The sequence below is a fragment of the Platalea leucorodia genome (assembly GCF_965183815.1).
Source record: "Platalea leucorodia genome assembly, chromosome: 17".
In the NCBI taxonomy this organism is placed as follows: Eukaryota; Metazoa; Chordata; class Aves; order Pelecaniformes; family Threskiornithidae; genus Platalea; species Platalea leucorodia.
The window spans coordinates 4,680,445-4,697,387 of record NC_138839.1 but is presented as its reverse complement, the minus strand read 5'-3'; the positions used below and the strand labels follow the sequence as shown (position 1 = coordinate 4,697,387).

The following is a 16,943-nucleotide window of genomic DNA, read 5'->3' as shown; positions in this document are numbered from 1 at the left end:
TTGACATACTACTGACATGGGACAAAATAAAGGTCTGCTTGCAAATTTGTAGAGATGATCTGAAAACAGAATTCAGGAAGATGAGGAAAAATACAGAAAAGGAAGACAGAAAAAATAATTTCACTCTTTAATTTTAAATGACTGTTAGAAAAGCTAGAACTATTTCCAACTTTTTTCCTCTCTTCCTCTCACCACTGAGATGGAGAGGAATGTCTTCTGGTATAAACAGAACATGAATTCTGTGGCTATGAAATGTCCCAGTGTAGGAAGGGTTTTTATGGTATGAAGTATTGGACTGTAACTCAAAAGTTCATTTCCTTGCTTCATCCAAAAAAAAAAAAAAAAAACCAAACCAAAAAAAACACCCCAAAACCACCAACCCAACCCCAAAACCACAACTCTGAAATCTCAGCCTGTTGCCTGACTACTTCAGGCGACAATTTCTTGCCTGTAAAATGAAGATACTGGTGTTTTACTGGAATACTAGTATAATCTAGTGTTGCTGGATATGACTGTGCTTGTAGCCAAAGGCAGCAAGTCCGGACCTGCATGATTGCAACAAGCAGTGCAGAATTTGGGGAAAGGCGCTAAGTGCATTTAAAGCTTGGTTTGCCAGCAAAGTTGCTTTGATCCTGGCAAAACATCAGTTATCTGAAATTAATGAAGATGGGTACTGTACACCTCTGTCTCTCATTAGAACAGGGTATTATACGGCTGCCACATTAAAAATCAGATACATAACCATGTAATTCTGGTGTATACCATTGTAGAAGATTTGAAAAGCCTGGCCTTTTTCCAGCGTGGCTGATGTAGCTACTAAGACTCTTCCTGCACTTTTGGTAGTCCTAAGGTAGTCCTGCTAAATAGCTGCTAAGTTTCTGTCTTACAAGTTGATCTTTGAGGTACCTCTCAGTAGTGGTAGAATTCCCGAGTACAGTTTGGGTTTCAGATGGTTAATGAAGGGTTTCTTTTTTCTTTTGGGAGAAGACATTTTATTGTGATGAACAATGCCAATGCACCCTTAGGAATGCTCTTTGTGGAGCATAAGAACTAGAGAATGTTTGTCTTGAACAACTTTTAGATTTTACAAGACATGAAGCAGGGTATTAGCTGTGTTTTGAAACATATCTTACAAAACTCTAAGACTTTGGAATTTTTCTGTAGAAATATAAAAAGGTTCATGGAGAATCATTCATAGAATAGCTGGTGTTCTTTGTGTCTTCTGTCTTTTGAAGAGCAGTTACCTATCTGAATATAAAAGGAGAACACAATGACTGTCCTTTGAATATTTGTTTGGCTTTGGGTGTAGCATCTTTGCCTTCTAGCAAGCTGTGTGTGAATTTTCTGATTTCTAAGGTCATTATCATTAATCAAGTGCTTCTATCCCATCCTTGCTGTAATTTTATTCTGAGGCACTGCTTTTGTTGTGGTTATTGCCAAGCCTGTTTTTAATACAACAGACCTTATTTTACAGCAACCTTGTAGAGTCCAGTTGTCAAAAGCAAACAAAAATAATTACTTAGTTTCTGTCATGTCAAATGTAATTTGAGAAAGCCCAGTCCTTCCCTGAGGTAAATCTAATTTAGTTTGCTGCATTTCATCTATGATTGGTTGCCTTGGTTTTCTTCACAATTAGAAGAGAAAATATGTTAGTGCGAGGTTCTTAATAGCAAGCTGACCACAAAAGATCTGATTAGTTTCCTGTCTTATTTTGATCGGGTTCATAGGTTGTGACCTGGTCATTTTTATTAACTAAATTCAGAATGGTCTTATATGACTTCCTTTTGTTTTTCTGGCAAAATGTCTATTCAAATCAAAGTTAATTTTTATGCAGTTAATTCCCTTATTTATCATCATAAAGCATCTAGTTTCTATTTTTAGATCATACTTGGAATAAATTACATGTTATGCAAATGAAACGGTGGCTCTTTCTAAGCTTAAGCTGGTTTTGAATTTATCCTGTTTTTATGTTCTTTCTTGGAGGTACAGAAGTTAATTTCCATTATTTTAAAATCTTGTCTTTTTTAAAGATTGCGTATATATTGAAAGTCGCCGGCCGAATACCCCGTATTTCATCTGCAGCATTCAAGACTTCAAACTGGTAAGGAAAATTTTCACATCTCCTTTTCCCTGCCCCATTCTCCAGTGAGATGGCAATATTTCTTAGTCTGTATCTCTTCCTGTAGCTCCTTCCGAGTAAATCTTTAGCTTCTGAAATAGTAGCTGTTTTGCTATTAAGGCAGTGATCTAGCCTGGGTGTAGATTTAGTTAACTGGGCTGTAGAGTTCAAATTGTGGTCTGTGTCATTTTAAGGTTTTGTGACCCACAGAAGTATTAACTTTGAGTTGAGTGTTTCTGGGAAGTTGTGGCTCAGTAAGTTAAGTTTTTCCTGGGAAGTTAAATTTGGCTGTGCCTTTACCTCTGGCTGTGTATAGCACCGCTGTGTAAATGGAAGCACGTGGACTGACTTGTGGTAGCTTGTTTGTCTCGGCTGATGGGTGGACTGACAGTTGAGGATGCAAAGAGAGACTGGACCAATATGACAAGTGTGATTTGGAAAAATATAACATTTAAGAATGCTTTAGCACTTTATTCTTTAAAAATGGAAAGTTGGGGACCTGTGCAAGAGGAAAGTAGCTGGAGTTGTGGTTTTTCCCCTTTTTATCTGAATTTGTACGCTTAAAAGGTGAAACGTGTTCCTTCCCAGTATGCTGTGGCTGCACAGAAAACCACTTGCTGCTTAAGCAGTGCAGATCAGGAGGGCGCTGCCTGTTTGACATAGAGGGCACCTGTGCTTGTTCTGGCCTTTGCAGTGCTTTGGGTCGTGTATGCAGGATATTTGGAAAGGTGACTGTTACTGCTGATCATCTTGCTGTTGTTGGTTTATGGAAGTTCTGAATATGTGATAAACTGGCCTTCTTATCAATGCATAGTCTACAGATGTAGATCACCTGCTGTCTGCTGCTATCAGAATGTATCTTCCTTTTCCAAGCTTTCTTAAGTCTTCCATTTTACTCCTTACAAGTATATTTTGTGAGACCGCAGTGGAGGGGAACGCATAGACTTCCTTCAGTATTGTTGTCCATGGTAGCGCTTGGCACTTGTGAGCGGTGCTCTCTTCTCTCCCTCCTCCCCACCCCCTCCTTTTTTTTTTTAAAGGAGTTGTTGGATTTGTAGTTAACAGGTTCTAGCAATGGGTTAAGCTGGTTGTACTACTCTGCACATTAGCAGGTGCTTTTGTGGCTGACTGGAATGACAATGTGATAGTTGCCATTCTGGGCAATAAGTTCCTGCTGAGTCGCATTAATTGCTCAGGGTATCAGCAACAAAAGCTGAAGCTTCTGTTGTCAGCATTGGTCTTGTACAACACATTAAAGCTGTTTGCAAAACTATGTGGGAAATGTATTGCATTATGTTTTAGTACCTTTAAATTTTTTTTGGAGTGGTTTCTCTTTTCTCATGTTTTCAGCATGCAAAGGATATATGGCACCAGGGTTGCTGGCAATTTTTGCATATTTTTTCACATGGAAATAGTATCATTGTTTTATGTTTACTTTTGCCTGCTCTGAGTTCTTTAATTTCTCTGTTAGATTTTTTTTTTACTGACATCATGCATAAAAGGAACTTGTAAAAATGACAAAACAAAAAAAAAAAACCCTTGATGCTGATGATGCTAGCAAAAATGGATCTTCAGTGTGTTTGTCACTGTTGATTTTACTGCTGGGGGAAAGGAAAGATGTACAGTGGAAAGGACACTTGATTTCTCCTCTAGTGTGAGATACCAACAGGAAAACAGTCTTGTTTTGCCTTCAGCTAAATGTGTCAAGTGAAGCAGGGAAGTTAAAATCAACAGCTTTGAAATGTCGCCTACTAATTATAAGTACATTATCACGTTGGTTGTCATAAACTAGAAGTTTTTGGCTGGGTGTATGAGTCTTACCCTGTCCTTCCTGTTGTTCCAGGTGCACTGCAGGCATAGGAGTTGATGGTGGTGTGTTTTTACTGCTAAAAACAAGGAATGTAAGCTCGCATTTAAAAAAACGGGGGGAGAAAGGGGTTAAAAATGACAAAGCAAATGCTGTCTGATACACACATATGGTATCTTGCAGGGTAAAAGGTACTAAGGGTCATTCTGGGGATGAGGCTAGAGTACCATTCGGCTTCATTCTTGAAGTAAACTGCAGTCTAATTTGCTTTTTCCAGTAAGATCTTAAATCATAATTAGATATGATTTTTGTGTTTATTGTAGAACTAGAAACTGGTTCTATGAAGTCTGGCAGTTTCTTCTAGTTTAGTGTTCAGGCTTCCTTCATTTGACAGATGGCAGGAAGGAAAGAAGGCAGAAGCAAATACTGAAGTAGTGGTGTATTCCCTATAAAGGGGCTTACTCCCGTTCATGTTATTCGAGCTGTATTAGAAACAGAAACTTCGTGGTTAGAACTGTTTTGCCTGCTTCACTTTCACAAATACCAGTGTGGAAAATGGGGTGAGATTACTTATAACTTGATGAAATCATACTACTCCAGAAGCAGATGTTATAAATCATTTCAGAGCAGCGTTGTAGTCTACTGTCTAGATCTTGTGACTTAGAGAAACCAGTAGTTGTTTTCCTATGCATGCTCTTTGCAGTTCCAGCAATTACGGCAGGTAAAATGGTATATTTTGTTGCATTACCTTGTACTTCCATCACGAGTTTCTCTTGACATGAAGATGAATCAGTTCTGCTAAAAATTATACTAAAGGAACAGCTCTTTTGCTTTCCTGAAGAACAATTGCACTTTACCAATGGCCATAAAATCCTCGTGATGAAGCTTTACTTACTGCTAATTCCTTTGTCATCTGTCTCTGTTGCCATCCTGCGTTGCGCTGCTCCGCACAAAGCAGAGCTGTGATGCTGTGGAGACTGGTCGTTCCCTTCGTGGGTTGTATTAGTTCTCGTGTTAGGATAAGCTGAGGGTGGGAGGAAGAGCAACAGATTTGGTTGCCAAGCACTGAGGGCAACTGGAGGAGCACGGCTAGCTTTCCAGCTCCATCTCCTGAGTCAGAAAATCAAATAGTGCATTAAGGCTGGCCCTGTGGGAAGAAGTTAAATGATTTGATCAGTCCAGTCACGGGTAACATTTATCTTCTTTTGTCTTTAGTCTTTCTGGGATTCATGTAAATAACTTTTACATATTTTACTTTTTGAGAAGTAAAATGTGATTAACTGTGATGTGTTGTCTTAGGGAAACTGTCAACAAGAAGTGGCACTTTTAAGTAATTATCGTGTCCTTTCTGGTGTGCCATTACTTCAGTACTTCTGTAACACAGGTTTCACTGTAAGATTAATACCGTCTTTCAAAATCGCTTCCAATAATGAGTTGATAGTCTGATAAGTTCTTGGGGAGAGAGCTGAATAACACCAGCACCGAAGGTATGATAGGAGTACTGCTTTGCTACACAAACTTCTTGGCGTGCTTTTAAGAGATGCACTGCCTATTCCTGCAGCTGAGAAACTGCTTTGAAAAAGCATCGATTTGAAACCCGTGGGAGCCTCCTAGGGCACTGCTAGGGAGTAGAGGTGCTGCCAGAAGGGACTTCGCCTGTTGCTTTATTGCTTGTCCTTTGCTACTCTAGTGCTAGCCATGAGATGGAAAACCATCTGTAGTTCAGACTTGCGATTTAGCCTCTACTTGGTATAATGCGCTTCAGACTTTGACAAGGAAAATGCAATTCCTGGTCAAACTTCATTGTTTTTGTGATGCCTAATTCTCTGCGATACTTAGAGGGAACCGTGTTAATGTAATGATAGCCCTCCCTGGCCTCTGTGTCTGGTGTCCATAGTTCTGGACCTCCCACCTAGGGGTTTTTGTGTTGTGGTTTGATGTGCTTTGTGGTGTTATTTTTTAAAAACAAACAAAACGTGTTTCCGTACACAGGGACATCCAGTAAGGTTTGGAGATGGTGAAACAAGCTATCTGTTAGTCTTAAATACGAAAACTTATCAACTTTCCTTTCTCCCGTAACTGTCTGTGAATACAAGTGGTAACTTCCATTTGTTGGGGAGCTGACAGGTTTCACTTTTTCTCACTAATGATATATGTGTAGAATATTCTTAGTAAGAAAGCAATCAGGAATAATTTTTCCTTCTTTAAAAGCTATTTATGGCTTAAAAGCCACAAAAGCTGCCTGCCTGTAAACTTGAGTTTGTACAAATAGCAGGAGGGGTTTTTTTTATTGGTGCTGGTATGGTAAATACGAATGGAAGGTGTGTTAGTAGCTTGTGGCAGCTTAAGTTCCCTGATGTTTTGCTACAATGTTGTGTTCTCCTTTTAGAATTACTGCATAGCTGAGGCTCATTTTAATGGTGAATTTCTAAGAAACTAGTCAAATTAACTTTGTTGTTCAGAATGATGCGTGATATGAAAGGTACCACACGGGAAAAAATTACTGTGTGTCTTTAAGGAAGTTTTCGTGTGTGTCTGTTTTTTGTGGAAGATGCCACAGCAAGTACAAATACACTTGCTTTTACTTTGCCTTGCCACAAAATGACAATGGATGTAAAAAACACCTTCCAAATAGATACAGTTCCTTTCTGGTGTAGTAGTATTTTTAGTCTAAGGAAATTCAGTGCTTGTTTAGGACCCAAGCAAAGGGTTGGGATTAAGGAGTGAGGCAACAGTGAGTATTTTTAAGGCGCAGTGTCTTGGATCCCTTCTGCTATTTTCATCTGTCTGAACTTTGCTTAAAAAAAAAGGCAGATGGATGGTATGCAGAAGCTGGGAGAGAGTGAAAAGTCACTTATACATTTCAGCTGCTGGCTGCATGCTGAGATCTGAGTGCTGGGTTCAAAAACCAGCTGCCTCTCGTAGGAACCCTTTAGGTTCAAAAGTTGGGAGCATTTCAGGGTGGATGAGGGAAGGGGAAGCAGGGAAAACATGCAGGTCTCTTTCTTTCTCTCTGTTTTTCAACAAATCAGAAGTGCAGTGTTGGTCCAGTTTATCTGTTGAATCGGATGCTTCCTTATACCACTAAAAATGTTCTGGTTTTTTAATAGGTCATATTTTTCAGCTTTTGCCTTCTAATCTGTTTTGTCTTCGCATAATCAAGAATTTTGCTGCAATTTATATAGTGCCCACTAAATGGGATTTGCTAAACTGATAGTAAATTTTAGTTATGGCATTAATTCTGACAAACATTCTCTTTATGTCCATTGCTTGTGACAAACTCTCTAGAATTGATTACCAGCATCTATCAGATACTTTGATAGAGAGGCACAGTGATCTTTTTGCTGGCAATTGGTTATCCTTTGACAAACCATCTCAGCTGTGTTGGTAAGGTATTCTGTAGGAAGTCCATCAATCTTCTGGCAGTCAGCAGAATTTAGCATAAAGGTAATTTTGTTGATGGTTCTTTATAGGCAAAAAACCTGCTGCCAAACCCACTGTAGCCTGATCTGAACCAGACCTAGTTGGCAAAGCTGCCTCTGTGCAGAGATCTATGAAATTCCACAGAGATGCACAGATCTAATACAGTGCAGTAACAGAGCTGCTGGATAAAAAAAATACAGATTTCCAAATAGTGTCATTATGTTAACTTTTTCTTACTATACCAGATGTCTTCACTAATAGACTTTTTTTTTAAATTTAACTTTTATTAAGATAGCAGTGATTGTGAGGTAATTTAAGTTTCTCCCTGGAAATATTCAGGTATCCATTTAGTACAGGTGTTGTCCACTGATGACAACAGAACTCTCAAGTGTGAAGAAAGTGTGCATTTTCATTTAGAAACCCGAGTTTAACATTATAATTTTTTTTTTTTACTAGAAGCTTGATTTCTGCAACAGTAGATAGTAACCTGGTTAGCTAACCCATTTTTATTGAAGGGGAACAGCAGGAATTGGTGGAGAAGAATTGAAAGATAGGAATGGAAAGTGTTTCCCGTGAATCTTGTCTTTGTTAGAAAAGGATATTTTTTTTTCCAGCTGCCTACAGAGCCAAGTTGCCTAAATAAAAATTACATGGCACTAAAGCAGACATGTTCTTCAAAGCAAAAAATGTGTGGTGCTTGAAGTGAACATTAGTTTTCTTTGTAAAAGGAGCGCTGTGCTGTACTGCAGATGTAGCGTGGGTTTGCCGCACCTGGGTTTCTCCCCACGAGAAGAAAAGATGCCCTTTTGTCCAAGCTGGATCGCTACGGGTACCCGTTCTTGTCCAGTGCCTCTGGTGGTCTCTCAAGGCAGCAGTTCTGTTGTGAAGTGATATATCGAAAATGTAAAAAACCACAGAATAATGTTTCAGTAGCTCTCATGCTATTTTGTTCATTACTTGTGATGGTTTGGTTTTTGTAGGGAATTTTGCAGATCGTTGAGGAGCAAGTTCTTTGGAAATCTGCTGTTTTATTTTTGCCCTCAAATACTGAAATATTTACTATAGTTGTGAATGTTGACTGTTAAAAGTACAGCTTCTTTTTTTTCTCCTTAGAGAAAATGATGGGGTGGTGGGTCATGCGAAAGGGTGTAATATGCCATAAATGCTTTTTCCTTCGCCTTGCTTCACCAGTTTTGAATTATTGAACTTAATACATTTTAAAACTGAAATTGCCTTAGCCTGTCAGAAGAGTAGGAGATAGTTGTCTGTACTTAAAAAAAAACAAAACCAAGTTACTAGATCCATCCACACCCACCCGCCCCCTTGGGTTATTTTGTGCTGTTTGTGACCCAGAACTTTTTTTAGACCTCTCTTCAGTGCTAATTCATTTTGCTCTGGATTAATACTATCCTCTTTCAGGATTCAAGATCAGATTATCCTTAAGGACTTTGATTAGGAATAAACTGTGGTGAAGCAATGCTTCACTCTCTGCTTGGTTTATTGCCTTACAGGTGTTTACTGGTTCTAAGTTCCTTCTCTTTCATTGGTGGTACTAAATATTGGCTCTCGGTTACTCTGTAGTGGGTGCTTTCCCTCCCTCCAAGCAGGAGCACACCAGGGCGGCTCAGCAAGTGGTTGGGTTTAAGTGATCGTCTGTAAATCTGGATTATGCAAGGTTATGATTAGCTTCAGAGCAACTTTTCTAACCTTGTTTTGTTCCTTGGGAAACACTTCTTTACCCATTTGTTTTAAGCCTGTGTTATTCATCTTACAATGTCAGTTACTTTAAAAATATTATTTTTTTTAACAAGAAACAGCAAAATATAATTGGAAAGCTGGAACATGTGAATAAAGCTTGTAAGAGGGCATAGTGATGTGGCTTTAATACTTCATTGACATAACTTGACTGTTGAACAACTATAGGAAGGAGAAAAAAGGTGTTTTGTAGCGTGGTAAAACTGGGATCCATTAGCATTTAATTCAGGGCTCGTTTACTGTTGATCTTTTGTTTTAGAACAGTCTTACAGCTTGGGGTTTAAATTACATGGGCAAGTCAATAAAATGGAAGCAGTTAATGCTTAGGTTCGTGCTTTTAAGATATCTTTCCCACATAAGTTTTTCTGATTAAGTTTTTCTTTCTGTGAGAAAATGTTAAGGTTGTTTACATCAAGAGATGCCTCCTGTCCATCAGTCTGCTGCTTGTAACTTAATTCTGCAGTAGTACCACTGCATTTCTGACAATGCAGTTGTTTCAACAGCAGCATGCTGCTGTCATAAATACAAATTTTCTAGTCATCACGAGGTTATGGAAGCATACTTTTTGTTCACTTTAATTTGGCGTGAGTCAAAAAAATCTTAAAAATCTACAGACTTCACAAAGCATTTCTTAAATATTCTCTGGTGCTACAAATACATTGATCAAAGCGTACGCAGCAGAATAATGATGACAGAGTCATGTTTTAGTTGGCAATGAAGAGGAAGTGCGGAGGGGTGAACTGTCTGCAGACCTGAAGTTTTGAACTTTAGTAGCTCTGAAATAAGTAGCTGGGAATCAAATGTTGCTTCATTCCCCCAAATACTAATTTTCCAGAATTGATACTATCTTCACTCATTTCATGTAGTCCTTCAGAAATAAGCCTGACTTCAGTTACTTATCCTGTTATTGCGGTCTCTGAATTGAAGTCTAAGCTCTGCTAAGAATAAATCAAACCTGGCCAAAATCACTTTGATCTCCTTGTTCTGAGTTTCTGGCAGAAGAATGGTATCTGGAATTTCTTGAGGAAATAGCTAAGGATCTGTGCAGCCACTCATGTTGCTCCTTCACACACCAGTACTTTTTGCTGCTTCATTCCACCCAGCCCCCTATGCCCGCCCCCCCCGCCCCCCCCCAAACAAGTTATTTTTTTCTTTTTTAATTGAAGAAGGCTATGTTTTGAAAATGGAAATTGTCACTGAATTTCTTTTTGGATTGGGCCACTTGAAGAAACAGATTTCGATTCTCATTGGACTGTGAATATAACTTCATATCAATATTTTTTTATTTTAAATAGTAGTATTTCATGGTTTTCTATTATAGTTCAAACCTTGACAGATTCTTTGCATTACAATCAGTGTATTATAAACAGTGAAATTTCTCTTTATCTCTTTGTTAATGGTTAACAAGTCCTAAAATTCAGTCCTTTCTCTTTATCTTAATTAAAATGTTGATTGTGATTACTTCCAGATGATGAAAATACATGATTAAAACTTAGATGACTGACTAGTATGAGAAAATCCAATTAATATGCAGAAATTCAGTTAATACGCAGGCACACTGGTCATTGAGAGGGCTTTTGATGCCCTTCTGCATAGGACCCCACCGAACTGGAAGGAAGCTGCTTTCAGTCCCGCAGGCTGGGGAGTGAGGAGGCATACACAGCGCTAGCTAAGAGCTTATAGCTGGTGTGGAGTATCTAGGCAGACTGCAGGGCTGATACGTGTAGGTAAGACTAGCTTGAATAATTTGCTGTGTGTGTTCAGTGGGCCTACCAGAGGGGCATGATGAGGTGTGTTAGAAATTCTCAAGGATGTAATTTATTTGGTATGGAAACCTATGCTGTTATAAAGCCAAGGATCACCCCGCTGCCTGTTCTTCCAAAGTGGTGTTCTTCCGAAGCGGCTTTCTGCTGAACTCCTAGTGTTGTGGACGGGCGCTATCTGTTAACTGGCCAGGCCCTGGCCTTTGTGGGGATGTGTTCATGATGATGTGAATTTACCCGCGGCACTGGGTTAGGTAACCATTTTATAACACAGATGCGCACGCACGCGCTCCCAGTTACATAAACTAAACCGGCTTTAGGGAGAGCTCTGTGCTACGATGTGAGTGAGAAATCCAACAGGAGTATTCTTTTAAGTCCAACAGAACTTAAGCAAACACGTCTGTCTCTGTGCAGAGGAGCACAGACACTTTGTACTAAGCTCTTAATCTGTCTAGTGGTGCAAACTGCTTCCTCGGGAGACAGCGGCAGCTGCTTCAGTGGGTTGTGGGCAAAAAGAGGCTGCAGTGTTGGTTACAAGGTTGTTTTAGCCCAATAAAGCTTTTTTCCTCACCTTAAATAACCAGCTGTTGGCCTAAATATGTGATGCAACAGTAGTAATTGCATTTGAAATATGAATATGTTAATTATGTAATGCATCTAAACCCATGCGTATCCAGTTTTGATTCCTTGTCTCAATTTAAATATCAAAAGTAGTAAAGAGCCGTGGCTATTGGAAATATGTTTATCTGTATGCAGATATCAGTAGTAAAATAAGATTACTGAACACTAGTGTTTTGGGAGAACGAAGCAAAGCACAGTGGAGAACTTACCTTAGTTTTAACTTCCATCGCAAGTAAGAGCATACTGATTTGAAAATGTAGCTAGTCACAGAACGTTAGACTTAGGATTGTATAAATTCTGATTAATATACTGAAACCAAGGCAATTCCAGCTTAACTTTTAAGTTGAAAGGGGAAAAAAGACACACCCAAAATGAAAGAGAAAGTGGAACTATCATCCAAGAAGTTTATATGCTTTTTCTCTGTGATAACAAGTAGAGGCGAAGTGAGAAGTTAAGTAAACAAGAACAGCAACAACAAAACCAAAGGGCGATAACTGACAGCCAAAAGAAACACATAGCTCCTGGTGGTAACAGGATAGCTCTGACCGTGATACAAGCTAATTTATACAAATACAATACATCTTGTAAATCTGCCCTCTAATCCTGGCATTTAAACCTTGCTTGGTATGAATTTCCAGTGCTTGATAAATAAGTCCAAATTTCCTTTTTAAGGTTTTCCTTTTTTCCAGAGAGAGACAGAACCCAACCAGCAAATGGATTTCAGCAGCATGTTTCTAATTTGTCATATTTTGACTTAATTTGATGTCACATTTAAAATGCTAATGGGCAACACTTTGAATCTGAGCATCAGAGAGAAACTTTAACACAGAAAAATGGTGAATTTGCCATACAAAAGAAAACATTATTAATTGTGATGCAGTTGCCCTTTGTGCCTGTATGTTTACTTGATTGAAGCATCTTGACTGTGGTGCTTTCTCCTTGAAGCCTGATTTGAATGGAGTATACAGCTGGATTGCCCCAGGGCCTTGTAACAATTTATAGTCTGGATGGAAAGGCAGAAGTGCATAAAAAGACAGTTGTGAAATGCTGCTAGTGCCCTGTAATAGAAAATCTGTGTATGACGACCTTGTCTGTATGGGCCTGTGGGATCATTTTACTGTGATCCAAAGGATTATAAAATGGAAAGTGTTGCATCTCACCTGGAATAAAGAGGAAAAATTAAAAGAAATGTGCTTTTCTAAATTATGCAGTATATGCTTCCTCTCCTTTGCAGTCTTCTTGCATATGGCCTTGCATTTTAGCAAACATGTTAAAATTACATCTGCTATTCTCTGTGCTCTTACAGGAGCTAGTGTTTTTGAATGTAAATGTCTGGGTGAGGTTTCTGTAGCCACAAGCATTTATGTATTTAAAAGCCTCATTCTGTTTGCAGATGAATTGATGTTCTGTTTCTGAACTGCAGCTGAATTAATTTGTGGCTAATTTTTCCTGGCCAGTTATGAGGCAGCATGACCTTTCCTTTTTGGTGTGGAAAAAATGCTGATTAATATAGATTCTTGCTTCTCCAGATTTATCTCCCCTTCTACAGCCAAGAAAAAGCTGAAAGATTTTCTTTCTGCTCAAAACCTTTGCTAGAGCTGCTCTCCCACGATTGCTCAATCCTGCCTTCAGCACAGCTAAGTTGCTGTTAAGGTACGGAGCAGGCTCGCTAATAAGAGATAGACGAATGAGACATTTGAAGGAGTGCTGAATTATTTAAAATAAAAAATTTAGTCTGCAAATGAGATTGGCTTTTATGTCTAATGTGAAGCAGATTGAAATGCTGCTGTGATTACGGTGGGGCATGTGTGGGGTGGGAGATTAGTGTGAAAATGTGGGTGTGGGGGGCTTTGAACGAGGTAGCAGGGAATGATGAAGAATCAGAGGTGACAGTTTAAGGATTGCATGGCAGGAGCTGCACAGTGATTAAATTCACTGATGCTGTCATTGGGCCGTAAGGCTGAAGATAACATTCTCTCCCTGTGCTGAAAACAAGAATCAGTACAAACTCCTTGACAGGGGCTAAATTATTAAATAGAGCCTTTCTTACAATGTTTCATTATCTGGGATTTACCTCAGCTGGTGATTTGTCAGCAGTGCAGGGAGATTTGCTGGGCATTTTGTATTAAAATCATTCCAGATGCACATGAATCCATTTTGATAATTCCTTTCTTTTTTTACAGTGCTTTTCCACAGATGATTTTTTTTGTTTGCTTTTGCCCAGATGACACTTTGAATTTTCACACCGATATTAAGCTGTGGCACGCAGCGGGGTTAGGTCTTGTCACGTACATGTAACAAAAAAATTCTTTTTGTAGTAACAGACTGTTCTTCAGGTGCCGAGTTGATTTGCTTGCTTTTGGTGTGTTAAATTAGCAAGGTATTTGAAATGTCTTTCAGATGAGAGTTCAGAATTGAGGAAAGAGGAATGAGGCTGCTCTGTGGATTTATGGGTATTGGAGTTTCACTGAACTTAGTTGAAAAATATAGCAACATTCTTTTTATTTTGTTGTATGTCTTCTGAAGACAGGAGCAGAAACCATCCATTCTGAAGTAGCTAAGCCAGCATATCTTGCATTCCCAAAGTGCACAGGGCTGCGTGAAGGCATTTTATTTAGACCTGGCTGATGCTGGCAGAGATCTGCAATTTCAGCAGTGGCATTATTTTGTCAAGTAAAGAGCATTTAGTGTTTTTGTGGGGGTTTTTTGGTTTTGTTTTTCTGAGTAGCTTTGATAGTGTCATGCACCAATGCAACTAAATTAATTTATGCAAAGCTACAATGTATACGATGTGTACAATTGCATCACTGTCTTTTGGAAAGGGAGAGAACATACAAATTTTGGGGGTTTAAAACAGATGGTAGCATTGTTAAGAATAAGGATTAAACAGCTGGAAATTAAGACTATATATATATGTCTTTTAGGGCTCAACTCCAGCTCTTCCTCCCTTCCCTTCCATATGGCCTAGAGCTTTACAATTGAAATCCAGACCTTACAACTTATGGGCTACATCTGAAGGGGGGGGGGGGGGGGGGACACGACACACGACGGGGACACGACAAAACACGACAGAATAATCCACAGGGTTTTTTTTTTTTTATGCAATTACCCTGTTTGTTTTTGCACCACTGGGTATTCAGAAAGCCAGCAATTGGAATTTTCATTGCTGGCTTCTTGCCACATGAAAAACGAAAGCCTGTCTGGAGGCTGTTGAGGATTCACCCCAACAAAGGCCCTGCGAGCTCTTGCTCCGGCTCCTGCGAGCCGCTGCTGGAGCCCTTCCTCTAACGGCAGAGCTGTGCGATCGTCCTGCGCTGCTGCCGGTGGCGAGATGCTTGTCTGCGTGTGCACCACGCTACACGTGCACTCCAAAAGAGAGAACATGGCGGACGGTGCCTTAATGTGAGCTGATGATGCTTCTCAGCTTGTTTTACATCAGAAAATTGCTCCCATTCATCGTGAGGCTGTTTTGTTTTGGAGCCAACTTCTGTATAAAACAGAAAAGGGAATTCTAAGAATTGCAGGGCGACAAAAATAGGACTGAATGTGAAATCCCATGCTCATTTTGCAAAATTGCTATTGTGTTATTTTTTCGAATTTTATAAAAAGGAAAGCAGGAAGCACAATAGATACAAATGCCATTAACAACACCCCCACCCCTCCCACCCCCACCCCCTTCTGACTGTGAGCCAAGGATGAAAACAGATATTGAGCAAACAGGGAAGACAAGAATATACCACTCGTGGTTGTGGAGTGTAATCGGGATTGCTTTTCCCATACTGTGTTATCAAGAGGGACATGTGTGGCTGATAATTTTTACATGAGAACATGTTGAATAGCAGTGGCTTGATTGTAGATACAGGAGCCATAGAATTTATTAATATCCCTCTGTATATTAGACTTGCCCATATTTTTAGGTAGTGTAGTCTTCAGTACCTTTTGCCCTTTTTTTTTTAAGTTTTCTACTGTCTCATTTCCTCCTACTTACCCAAAGCAAACCAGCTGCACCTGGTGTTGAGATAATTGGCTGCTAAATAAATCAGTAGTTGTCAACTTGAAAATACAGAGAAAAAAGATTGTTATTTCTAGCTTTTAGGGGGAAAAAAAGTATTGAATGGTACATTAGCTGCTTTACATGTAGCAAGAGCAAATGGAGTTAGAATAAATTTAGCCATGTCCTCTAGTGTTGAATAGTGAGGGCATCTGTCATGTTTAATAATGCTTCTGACCTTTAGGATTATTGAAGTTGAAATTTTCTCTCTGGTCATTTGGGGGTACTTGAGCAGTGTCAGATTTCTTGTGTCTGTGCTAAGTCTCCAAAGATACATTGTTATGCTTCATAAGCTGGTGAAGATAATTCATTAAAGAAATTTGTTTTCCAGCTTTCAAAATGATTTTCCTTAAGGAATGTGAAATGTCGCTGTGGTCACCGAATTTTAGTGTGTGTCCTATCCCTCGCTGTTTGCCTGCTTGCCTTTTGCTGGGAAAGGGCAACCTCACTGATGTGCTTCATATTGCTCTTCAAGGTAGGGATAAAGCTCTTGTGAAAATAAAATGCTCAGTGTAGCATGTGGAGGTGTAGGACATAATAAACATCCCACCACCAGCTACCCAAAATGAAACCTGTGCTAGCCATGACTTCAGCGGGGCGTTGTGTTTCAGCGTTGTGTTATCAAAGCTGGGAAACTGTTATAATGGCTGTGCTGTAGGTATGGTTAACGGCGGCTTACGTGCACAAGCATCTTGCTAAGCTTAAGTCCTATCTGGATGCTTAAAAATAAAACAAGGGCAGAAAAGAATAATATGTAAAATAGATGTGTTTGATTTTCCAGCTACATTGGAGAAGGCGCAGTTGAGTTGTAGTGGAGTTCAGTTATGGAAACCACCGCTGAGACTGCCTAGCTGGAGTTTTTGTCCTAAGTGCTCTAGAATAAGAGCGCGTGGTCGAAGGTGGGAGGTGGCAAGTGTCTGCAGTGTTGGCAGTCTTGGTAGAGAAATCTCTTCACCTGAATCTGTGTAGAGATGTGAGTGTAACCAGAAATCTCTGTTCCTCCTTCCCTGCCACATTTTGAGTTGGTTGGACTCTTTTCTTCCCATTTCCCTAGTTTGCTTAAGATTTCAGGACTTGGGGACACTTAAGGTTATTGGTACACATGTGTGTTCATTTTCAGTTATGGGTAGCTTCCCTTGCAAGTATTTATTGCCTTTCTGTTGTGCTGCTGCTCAAGCAGGTAGCAATTGTCTTTATCCCTAAAGATCAGCCGTTGTTCCTCTTTACTATGGAAGCACTTGATAATGTGATAGATGTTGGGCCACTGGTGCGTCTTCTGAAATGTCAGTTTTCTTGATTATCACTGCCGATGCGTCGTTTCCATGCACTACCCTGAGTCTTGCTGTGTGAGTGTTGTGTAGAGCAAGCGTGTTCTTGAACGCAAGTGACTATTTCATCTGTCCT

The 16,943-nt window shown here is 39.6% G+C and overlaps 1 protein-coding gene across 2 annotated transcripts in view; it reads left to right on the top strand.

Annotated features, from left to right (window-relative positions):
- The window catches only part of RERE (arginine-glutamic acid dipeptide repeats), a 181,437-nt gene that overhangs the window by 18,893 nt on the left and 145,601 nt on the right, over positions 1-16,943 (top strand). For both annotated transcript variants that reach the window (XM_082328890.1, XM_082328889.1), the window contains exon 2: positions 2,031-2,101. In XM_082328890.1, coding sequence (XP_082185016.1) covers positions 2,031-2,101 — 71 coding nt within the window. The remainder of the gene's footprint in view (positions 1-2,030; positions 2,102-16,943) is intronic.